We start from the raw sequence: 12,500 nt of genomic DNA on the forward strand, positions 1-12,500 counted from the left end.
TGTCATCCATGAACTGGTTTTATTTTAGCGGTTACCTAACTCTACTGCAGACATAGGTATTTATAAATCGACTATATTGTATTAAAATTCTAATTAATTTAAGATAAAAATAATTAGTAACATTCATATCAAACCTTTATCCCTCGGCCCCTCCCCCAAAAAAGCCCCAGAAAAGCCCAAACACAGAGGTGTCACTACCTAGTTACTTTTGCTAAGCTGTGATTGGTCGATCAAGTTTTAGGGGGTGGGGTTTGGAGAAGGAAATGATTGGATTGAGGTTTAATAACGCTCTGATATAAATATAATCTCAATGTAAACTCAAGCACAGAGGTGACCGTCCCTAGTTACAGTTGCTAAGACACGATTTATTAATTAATAAAGGATAAAAGATTTACTTGTTTTTTCAAACAATATGTTTTAAAAAAAAATCAGCAAAATTTAAAATATAATAGGAAATACAACAAATATTTTTGCAAATAAAAAATCACCAACAATAATTATTATAATATATTATAATATATTCATATTAATATGTAATAATAATTATTAAATTACTCACAGTGTAGTTTGTGTGGATATGTGAAATGATAAACCTTAAAAAAAATCATTAAATTATGATAATGATATGTTTTATATATGTTTTAAATATTTCGAAAAGGTATACGATGATATTATATTTCTTTATTTTTTGCTGGTCAGGTCAGTTGACAGTTTCAGGTTATTAAGACCAGTAATTTTCTTCAGTTATTAAAATTGAAGGATGTAAAAACACATGAATCCAACATGAGCAACATGATAATATCCTGAATGAGAACCTAACACCTGCATTTTATTTATTTATTTATTTATTTATTTATTTATTTGTTTGTTTATTTTCAGCCTTGTTTTTCATCACCCCTGCTTCTCTTCTCTCCTCGTCTGTGTCTCTCGAGGTTTTATGAGTCGTGTTGCGGTAATGCTGTGATTTATAAACAGTACTGATGATTTAAACACATATAAAAGTGTAACTCCTTGTTGTTGTTGTTGTTGTTGTTGTTGTTGTTGATGATGAACCTTTAATTGGCCCTCCACCCCTGAGCACCCCGAGTGTCTTCGTCTATCTCTTCTTCCCCCCCGCTCTGTCTCTCTCTCGCTGTCTCTCTCTCTGTCTCTCTCTCTCTGTCTCTGTCTGTCTCTGTCTGTCTCTCTCTCTGTCTCTGTCTGTCTCTCTCTCGGACTCTCTCTCTCTGTCTCTCTCTCTCTGTCTGTCTCTCTCTCGGTCTCTCTGTCTGTCTGTCTCTCTCTCTCTCCCTCTTGTCTGTATGTCACTCTTTAATGTCCTGGACTCAAGTGCTCAGAACTTTTTTGTTTTTTTGTTGCTTTTCTTTCCCGGTTTTTTCCTTCCTTCCTCCCGGCCCCATGATAGGAGAGAGGATAGGATTTAAAGGTAAAGCCCAAGTCCCAGGGACATTGTTCTCTAAGCAATCCCTCTGTCTTTCTTTCTTTCTTTCTTCTTTTATTTTTCTTCTGTCTATTGTTTTTACTTCCCTGTGTTTTTATTTCTTGTTTTTTTTCTTTCTTTCTGTCATACCTCTTTTTCTTGTTCTGTTTTTCCTTCTTTTTTTACCTTCTGTCTGTCACTCCTTTTTCTGGTTTCTTTCTTTCTTTTTATTTTTCTTCTGTCCGATCTTTTTTTTTTTTTACTTCTTTCTCTTTTTATTTCTTGTTTGGATTGTTTTTCTTTCTTTCTTTCTTTCTCCTTCCTGTCTGTAAAGCACGGTGTCTGCGTGTCCTCAATGTTGGTCCTTCCTTACCTGGTCACCTCCCATCTTTGTTTGTCTTGACCAGTCAACACACACACACACACACACACACACACACACACACACACACACACACACACACACACACACACATTCTTACCCCCACACACACCTTTGATGCTCTTCATGTGCATACTGTAGCCTGAACCCCGGTCTGTGTCGGTCAGTTCTTACTGCTGCTCCTGTTCTCACCCCTCTGCCCCTCTTCACCTGAATCCACCCCCTACCCCCACATGGGGCAGCAGAATACACCCCAGGCAGAAAGTATGATGATGGAGGTGTCATCAGATCTCAATATACTTTCTGCCTGGAGTTTGTTTATCTCTTTATCTCTGTCTGTGTGCTGTAGCTTCACATGGATGCAGCTGTACAACTGACTTCAACTCTCTCCCAAATACACACAGACAGACAGACAGACAGACAGACAGATAGGCAGACAGACAGACAGATAGGCAGAGAGAGAGAGAGAGAGAGAGAGAGAGGCAGACAGATTTAGGGATAAACAGAGAAAGTGAGACACACAGGGAAAAATACAGAGAGGCAGAGAAAGAGACAGACAGACAATGAGACAGAAAGACAGACAAACAGACAGACAGACAGGCAGAGACATGATATAGACAGATATGCAGACAAACACAAACAGAAAGACAGACTGACAGACACGTATACGGAAAGAGTGAAAAAGAGCCAGACAGACACACATGCATACAGATAGGCAGACAGGTATACAGAAAGAGAGATAAAGAGACAGACAGACACATGAACAGACAGACAGAGAGACAGACAGACAGGTATACAGAAAGAGAGATATAGAGACAGACCGACGCACATGCATACATACAGACAGATAGGCAGACAGACATATAGATAGATTCTTGTTTGCGTTCTTTCTTTTATTTGTATTTTTATTCTTCTAAATTTATTTCCTATCGATAAACGCTCCTATGAAAGACCCAGTGTGTTGCTCATTGTGGAACTGCCATTATTTTTAAAATGTTTTTATTTGGATTCTAAAATTGAAGTAATTTCAGTATAATTTGAGTGACCAAAGTCTCTGAGGTTTTGTTGAGAGTGTGAGGAAGATGATGAGGAGGAGGATGAGGAGGAGGAGGAGGAGGAAGAGGGTTTTTTTTAAACGTTCATGTGAATTTACAGCTGTTGTGCGTCTCACAAGGCCCGTGAGAAGTCCAGTGTCACTCTGTGTTCACCTTTTGACTTTAGACCGCTCTCATTTTGCAACTATATGAATGTATATCTTTTCAGAGTTCTGCTCATCTGTTACACACACACACACACATGCACACACACACACACACACACACACACGCACACACACTTTTCACACTAAACATCAGAATACATATACATGTGAATATATATATATGTGTGTGTGTGTCTAAGTTCTTTAACACCCCCACACACACCCAGAAGCCCTCCTGTATTTTTGTGTTTAACAGCTGTGTGTGTGTGTGTAAAACACTGTGTGTGTGTGTGTGTGTGTGTGTGTGTGTGTGTGTGTGTGTGTGTGTGTGTGTGTGTTTCTGCAGAGGGATGCCCAGGTCTGTGTAACAGTAATGGCCGCTGCACTCTGGATCAGAACGGTTGGCACTGTGTTTGCCAGCCTGGCTGGAGGGGGGCTGGCTGTGACGTCGCCATGGAAACCCTCTGCGCAGATGGCAAGGACAACGAAGGAGGTGTGTGTGTGTGTGTGTGTGTGTGTGTGTGTGTGTGTGTGTGTGTGTGTGTGTTTCAGTTTAAAAAGAGTATCTAACATTTGGTCAAAATCAGTAGTTAATGCAAAATGTTGTCAGTTGTTGTTAAAAGTCAATGACCAACTTTTTTGCTATCAAACAGTAACAATCACCCTCAAACACCAACCTTCAACATCAAGCAGTGACAATTATCATCAAACACCAACATATCCAACATATTTCTCATCAAACATCAATGTTAACAATCATAACATTTATCATCAAACACCAACATATCCCCATCAAACACCATCTTCCATCAAACACTAACATTCACCATCAAACACCAACATAGCCAAAATATTTCACATCAAACACCAAGCACATCAAACACACATCGTCCATCAAACACACATCATCCATCAAAGTCCAGTTTCACCACTAAAAAACATTCACTATCAAACTCCACCATTCTCAAACACCATCAAACTCCACCATTCTCAAACACCATCAAACTCCACCATTCTCAAACACCATCAAACTCCACCATTCTCAAACACCATCACACTCCGCCATTCTCAAACACCATCAAACACTCCACCATTCTCAAACACCATCAAACTCCACCATTCTCAAACACCATCAAACAATCCACCATTCTCAAACACCATCAAACTCCACCATTCTCAAACACCATCAAACTCCAACATTCTCAAACACTATCAAACTCCAACATTCTCAAACACCATCAAACTCCAACATTCTCAAACACCATCATACACTCCACCATTCTCAAACACCATCAAACTCCACCATTCTCAAACACCATCAAACACTCCACCATTCTCAAACACTATCAAACTCCACCATTCTCAAACACCATCAAACACTCCACCATTCTCAAACACTATCAAACTCCACCATTCTCAAACACCATCAAACTCCACCATTCTCAAACACCATCAAACTCCACCATTCTCAAACACCATCATACACTCCACCATTCTCAAACACCATCAAACTCCACCATTCTCAAACACCATCAAACACTCCACCATTCTCAAACACCATCAAACACTCCACCATTCTCAAACACCATCATACACTCCACCATTCTCAAACACCATCAAACAATCCACCATTCTCAAACACCATCAAACTCCAACATTCTCAAACACTATCAAACTCCAACATTCTCAAACACCATCAAACTCCACCATTCTCAAACACCATCAAACTCCACCATTCTCAAACACCATCAAACACTCCACCATTCTCAAACACCATCAAACTCCACCATTCTCAAACACCATCAAACTCCACCATTCTCAAACACCATCAAACTCCAACATTCTCAAACACTATCAAACTCCAACATTCTCAAACACCATCAAACTCCACCATTCTCAAACACCATCATACACTCCACCATTCTCAAACACCATCAAACTCCACCATTCTCAAACACCATCAAACACTCCACCATTCTCAAACATTATCAAACTCCACCATTCTCAAACACCATCAAACACTCCACCATTCTCAAACACTATCAAACTCCACCATTCTCAAACACCATCAAACTCCAACATTCTCAAACACCATCAAACTCCACCATTCTCAAACACCATCATACACTCCACCATTCTCAAACACCATCAAACTCCACCATTCTCAAACACCATCAAACACTCCACCATTCTCAAACACCATCAAACACTCCACCATTCTCAAACACCATCATACACTCCACCATTCTCAAACACCATCAAACAATCCACCATTCTCAAACACCATCAAACTCCAACATTCTCAAACACTATCAAACTCCAACATTCTCAAACACCATCAAACTCCACCATTCTCAAACACCATCAAACTCCACCATTCTCAAACACCATCAAACACTCCACCATTCTCAAACACCATCAAACTCCACCATTCTCAAACACCATCAAACTCCAACATTCTCAAACACCATCATACACTCCGCCATTCTCAAACACCATCAAACTCCCCCATTCTCAAACACCATCAAACTCCCCCATTCTCAAACACCATCATACACTCCACCATTCTCAAACACCATCAAACACTCCAACATTCTCAAACACCATCAAACACTCCACCATTCTCAAACACCATCAAACTCCACCATTCTCAAACACCATCAAACTCCAACATTCTCAAACACCATCATACACTCCACCATTCTCAAACACCATCAAACTCCACCATTCTCAAACACCATCAAACACTCCACCATTCTCAAACACCATCAAACTCCAACATTCTCAAACACCATCAAACTCCACCATTCTCAAACACCATCAAACTCCACCATTCTCAAACACCATCAAACTCCAACATTCTCAAACACCATCAAACATTCCACCATTCTCAAACACCATCATACACTCCACCATTCTCAAACACCATCAAACACTCCACCATTCTCAAACACCATCATACACTCCAACATTCTCAAACACCATAATACACTCCACCATTCTCAAACACCATCATACACTCCACCATTCTCAAACACCATCATACACTCCACCATTCTCAAACACCATCAAACTCCAACATTCTCAAACACCATCATACACTCCACCATTCTCAAACACCATCATACACTCCACCATTCTCAAACACCATCAAACACTCCACCATTCTCAAACACCATCAAACTCCACCATTCTCAAACACCATCAACCTCCACCATTCTCAAACACCATCATACACTCCACCATTCTCAAACACCATCAAACTCCACCATTCTCAAACACCATCAACCTCCACCATTCTCAAACACCTTCATACACTCCACCATTCTCAAACACCATCAAACTCCACGATTCTCAAACACCATCAAACTCCACCATTCTCAAACACTATCAAACTCCAACATTCTCAAACACCATCAAACTCCACCATTCTCAAACACCATCAAACTCCACCATTCTCAAACACCATCACACTCCACCATTCTCAAACACCATCAAACACTCCACCATTCTCAACACCATCAAACACTCCACCATTCTCAAACACCATCAAACTCCACCATTCTCAAACACTATCAAACTCCACCATTCTCAAACGCCAACACTACTCTTGTAATTTGAATATAATATAATCAGTAAAGACTCGGTAAGCTAACTGAGCAGTGTTTAATGGTTGGGAACCTTCTGGAAACTTCTCCACAATCTCACACACAGGTGCAGGGAGAACAGAAGGTAGAACAGGAGTCACTTCATCGTCCAGTAGTTCCCGCATGAGAACCTGCTGAGGGACAGAGAGTAATTTATTATCTTCCTGCTGAAACACTGAGCTCAGGTGTTTATTAAAGTTAATAAAGTGTTGAAGATGAGCTGATTAAAAAAACAACACCTTCCTAATGAACTATAAATCATGTGATTATCTTCAGTGACCAGGAGTTCCCTCATTTATTATTACTCCACATCTGAGACGAGTGCAGGAGATGTTCTCTCCCTCCATCTCGCTTTCTTTTATCACTTTCTTCTCTTTTTTCTGTCTCTCTCTCTTTCTGTCATTGTTCTCTTCCCCTTTTATTTTTATCTTTCTTTTCTTTTCCCTTCCTCTCAGTTTCTGTTTTTCATCTCTTACTTTCCTCTCACTCCTTTTTTCTCTTTCTTACATCTCACTTTCTTTTTCTTCCCTTCCATTTTCGTTCTTTATCTCTCTCTTCCCTCTCGTTTTAACTTCACCTTTCTGTTTCTCTTTCTTTCCTCTCACTTTCCTTTTTTATTCTTCTCTCACTTCCGCTTTCTTTTCCCTTCCTTTTGTTTTAACTTTCTTTTTCTTTCTCTTTCTTCACTCTCACATACTCTATTACTTCCTCTTTCCTTCCTCTCACTTTGTTACTTTTCCTTTCTCTTTCTTTCCTCTTGATTTCTCGTTTCTTCTTCTTTCTCTTTCTTCTCCCTTTTTCTTTGTTTTTTCTTTCTTTATCATTGTCTTTCTTTTTCTTTCACTCTGTGCATTGATAGTCATTACAGTAGTTTTATTCTTTCTTTCTTTCTTTCTTTCTTTCTTTCTTTCACTTTTTTAATCAAACAACTGTCTCAGATTTTTCTCTCTCTTTTTTCTTTCTGTTTTTGTCTCACTCTCTTATATTTGTCGTTATTTCTGTTTTTTTCTTGCTGCTTCTGTCTCTCTCTTTCTCGCTCTTGTCTTTCTTTCACTCTCTCCATCCTTCATTACACTCTTCATTAAAGCATTCTATCTTGCTGTCTTGCTTTCTTACTTTCTCATTCTCTCCATCCTTCATTACACAATATTCTTTACACTATTAATTCTCTCTCTCGCGCTCCATCTTCGTCTTCTCTCATTCTTTTTCTCTCTTTCTAGTCTTCTAGTCGATTCTGCTATTGTTTCTCTTTCTTACTCTCTGACTTGCTTTTGTCTTTCTCTCTCTTTTGGTCTCCATCTCCTCATCCCTCATTCCGCACATCCCTCATTCTTTATTTTCTTTCTCTTTCTGTCTTTATGTTTATTCCCCCAGCATATCCCATCCTTCCTTCTCTCTTGTACATTCGCCTCTCATCCTGCCTCTCTCTTTTCATCTCGCTCTTTCTCTTGCTTGGCATCCCTCTTTTATATTTTCTTTCTCTTTCTCTCGGTCCTTGTTTTCATTCCCCTGGCATCATCTTTTTCTATGTTTTCTCTCTCTGTCCTCCTATTCTTTCTCCTTCTCACCCTCTCTTATTCATTTCCTCTATCTCTCTTGCTCACACTCTCTGAACAACTTCCTTTACACTCCTCCGTCTCTCTCTCTCTCACTCTCTCTCTCTCCATGGTTCATTACACGCTCTTTTTTCTTCCTACTCTTTCCGTCCTTGACAACATTCCACCCATATTTCTCTCTGTACTTTTGTCTCGCTTCCTCCCTCTCTTTCTCCTCATCCCACCATTTTTTCTCTTTCTCTTCTGTCTTTGTCTTCATTCCCCCAGTACCTCTCTTTCTCTTTTTTCTCTCTGTCTGTCTTCCTTTCTTCACAGTAGTCTTTCTCCTTCTTCCCGTTCTTTTGTTTTCTCTCTCTCTCTCTCTCTCTCTCTCTCTCTCTCTCTCTCACTCTCCCTCCCTCCCTCTCTCTAATCAACATCCTTTACGCTTTTCTTTCTCCTTCTCTCTGACACACTCTCGTTCCCTCTCTCTCTCTCGCTCTCTCTCTTTCTCTCCATCATTCATTTCACTATCTTTTTCCTCCTTATGCACGACAGTATTCCATCCGTCCGTTTTTATTCACCTAGCATTTCTTTTTTGATTTTTCTCTCTGTACGTCATCATTTCTTCACAGTATATGTTCTCGTTCTTTCTCTCCATCTGTCTAAAAAGTTTATCCTTCTGTCTGTCTGTCTGTCTGTCTGTCTGTCCATTCGTTACTTTCTCGTTCTCTCACTGTCCTTCCTTGTTTTTTAATTCTCGTTCCCTTTTTTTTGCATCCTTGTCCACCCTTCCTTTCCTTCTGTGTTTTCACCTCACATCCTCCCTCTCTCTTTCTCTCCCTCCGCATTCCTTATTTTTTTTTTGTCTCTTTCTGTCTGTCTATGTTTTTTTTTATTCCCCTAGCGTCTCTCTAATTCTTCTTTTCTTCACCCGTATCATTTCCCTTCTCTTCTCTTCTCTTCTCTACTTTCTCTCTCTCCTCCGCTCTCAGTCTAAACAACTTCCTATAGACTTTTCTTTCTCCTTCGCTCTGACTTTCTTTCCCTCTCTCTATCCTTCATTACACGCGTTCTGGGAGAGACGCCATGCCTCGCAGTCCGACAGACGTTTCAGGAAAGCCGCTGCCATAAAAGATACGAAAAAACCCTAAAGTCTGTGTGTGTATGTGTGTGTGTGTGTGTGTGTGTGTGTGTGTGTGTGTGTGTCCATCTCCCCGTCTTTAGTGAGGAAAACAAACGTGTCTGTTGCCCGGGGCTGAGGTTGGCACGCACGCCTGGATCAGGATTAAACTCTGATCTGGACTCGTGTCTCATTCCCGCTCCCCAGGGCCCGTAGGCTCCCTATTAAGCGGCATTCCTTCCTGTTTTAGGGCCAGTGTGACAGTTTATACCCTCCGTCTTAGACTCGGACCTGAGGGAGGGAAGACGGGGTGTTAGTGCGCGGTGCCAGCGTCGCCTCGTTTCGCCGTGTGGTTCGGCACTCGTTTGGATCTTAGCCTGACTTTAATCCTTAATTAGCGTTTGGATGTCTTTCCGTTTGCTCCGTATCGCGTCTCCGGATTTAGACGAGTGCGAAAACACGCTTTTCAGCCATCCAGGAATGTCATAATAAACACAGCTCCCTAAGAAGTGTGCACACATCTGCCGGGGCGCCTGCTCTCTGTCACACACACACACACACACACACACACACACACACACACAGAACAGTGTGGTGTTGATTTTGGATGGGTTTGAGATGTAAAAGTGGGGCCAGGACGCACACGAAGAGGGTTTGATGATTCGGGACGGACCCGATGACTGACGAAGCAAAACAAACAGTTAGACACTCGGTCTGTGGGACCGGGACATGGGACACGGCCCAGGAGGGAGAAAAGGAATTAGTTTCCTACTGATCAGGGTTAGCGTGCATGTGTGTGTGTGCGTGTGTGTGTGTGTGTGTTATTTTACAATTCCCCAGCGGCGAGGCACCATATGTGCGCAGGGCTTTTTATAAACTAAGTGTGACGGATGGCGGAGGTTTACGCTCCTACCTGCAGGGCGGCACATCTCGGATCCACAAAAAGCATTAAGCAGCTGTTTGCTCCGTGTGTGTGTGTGTGTGTGTGTGTGTGAGAGAGAGAGAGAAAGAAAAATCACGAGAGAAAGACAGAGAGAGAGAATAAGGCATAGTGCGCTGTTTAAGGCTGTCCCACTTATTGCTCGCTCTTCCCCCCTGGGGGTCACGTCTCAAATGTAATGAGACTCACTACTTCCTAAGGCACTACTTTTGTAGAATTTTCCCCAGCGACGGAGAACCTGAAGGCTTTCTGTTCTCGCTCCACTGCGCCAACACACACCGGGGTACAGAAAACTCCGGAGAGAGACCGGAAGAGATTTTTTTTCTTCCTTTATGCGCTGAACAAAACAAAGAAAACTTGGATCAAGGTTTTAAAAAAAAAAAAAAATGCTTGCTGCGTATCTGTTAAAGGCGTGTTACAGCTGTTTTTATTTTATTCTTAAATGAAAATCATTTTTTTCCAAATAAAATATTTCTAATACATAAATAAATAAATAGGTGCATAATTTAAAAATGTTTCAAATGATGTCTGAACACGAGACACGGTCAGTGGTCTGGTTAGTATTGCTATCTATTGTACATAGCATTAACACTGTTCTACTCTGTGTGTGTGTGTGTGTGTGTGTGTGTGTGTGTGTGTGTGCGTACACGTCAGACGGCCTAGCGGACTGCATGGACCCGGACTGCTGTCTCCAGACCACGTGTGTGTCGCAGTCGTTTTGCCGTGGCTCCCCCGACCCTGCTGACATCATCACCCACGGCCAATCAGCTTCTCCGCAGCAGGCGGCGCAGTCCTTCTACCAGCGAATCAGCTTCCTGCTCGGGCCAGAGGGCACGCATGTCATCACAGGGGAGAATCCTTTCAACAAGAGGTGTGTGTGTGTGTGTGTGTGAGGTCATTTTGGACCTCCTTTGTATACTTCCTCTATTACCCTAGCCTTGAAAACAGTGAAATCTCCACCATATTGCTCTGTTACCGTAGCGACAGAGACGTGGTCACCTCATTAAGGACGTGACACACTCATTAAGCTCGTTAGGGTAATTATAGCGGGGGCCAAGCACAGTCTAAATTCATAAATTCTTTTATTTTGGAGGAAATTAAAGCAATTAATATTTCTTTTACATAGGCGAAGTGTTGCCGTAGCAACCCCAGGGTGTGGGGGGGGTTGGGGGTACTGCCGCACGTGTCTCCGGAAGACTCTATACAGGCAAAAAAATGCTGCTTTATTGGTGAGAATGTTTTTGTCACTTTAAAGCAGCAGCGAGAGACATAAGAACGAACAGAAGAAAAAATGAACAAATAAGAACTTTAAGACTTTGGAACATTAAAATGTTCGAATGTTAGAACTCGAGAACAGTTTAGAACGTTAGACTTTTAAAATGTAAAACGTTAGAACTTTGGTATTTTAGAAGTTTAAAGTTTGAGAACTTTAGAACATCAGAACCTTATGAACATCACAACTTTGAAATTTGAAAAAGTTTATGGAATTTTTTTTCTAACTTTAGACCATCGGACCTCTTTGTATTCTGGAACTTTAGAACACGAGAACCTTGGGATTTTAGAACCTGAGAACATTAGAACCTTTTTTTAATTCTAGAACTTTAGAACACGAGAACCTTGGGATTTTAGAACCTGAGAACAGTAGAACTTTTTGAATTCTAGAACCTTAGAGCGTTAGAACTTTGGAGTTTTAGAACTGTATAACATTGGAGCTTTTGAAATTCCGAACTTGAGAACTTTTTGAGTTCTAGAACCTCAGGATAGAAGAAGCTGGAGTTTAGAAGTTTAGAACTGTGATTGATGTTAATAGGAAAATCATATTCGGTCGTTTCAGCTGGAAAGCATCAACAGCACTTGTAGAAATCAGGGATCTCATTTATCAAGGCACAGAACAGGTTCTAAATCTTGTGTGTCGGAGTGTGTGTGTGTGTGTGTGTGTGTGTGTGTGTGTGTGTGTGTGTGTGTGTGATGAGTTGATAAATAACACACTCCTGATGTTAGATTTAGCTCTAAATCCTGGGGTTTTATCGGCATCAGATTCTTTCACAGTGTGTGGATGTTATTATTAAACAGTAAATATTTATCTGACGCCACACGCACACACACACACACACACACACACACACACAAAATGACGAGGCGAGACACTAGACTCAGGAGAAAGCTGTGTGAGAATTATCAGGGGCATTCTGTGTGAATGCAGAAACACACACACACACACACACACACACACACACACACACACACACACA

General features: G+C 41.1%; 1 protein-coding gene across 4 annotated transcripts in view; it reads left to right on the top strand.

Annotated features, from left to right (window-relative positions):
• The window catches only part of tenm3 (teneurin transmembrane protein 3), a 256,963-nt gene that overhangs the window by 155,052 nt on the left and 89,411 nt on the right, over window positions 1-12,500 (top strand). For all 4 annotated transcript variants that reach the window (XM_053679906.1, XM_053679908.1, XM_053679907.1 and 1 more), the window contains 2 exons: window positions 3,350-3,496; window positions 10,903-11,119. In XM_053679906.1, coding sequence (XP_053535881.1) covers window positions 3,350-3,496; window positions 10,903-11,119 — 364 coding nt within the window. The remainder of the gene's footprint in view (window positions 1-3,349; window positions 3,497-10,902; window positions 11,120-12,500) is intronic.

Source organism: Ictalurus punctatus, chromosome 3, assembly GCF_001660625.3.
Source record: "Ictalurus punctatus breed USDA103 chromosome 3, Coco_2.0, whole genome shotgun sequence".
In the NCBI taxonomy this organism is placed as follows: Eukaryota; Metazoa; Chordata; class Actinopteri; order Siluriformes; family Ictaluridae; genus Ictalurus; species Ictalurus punctatus.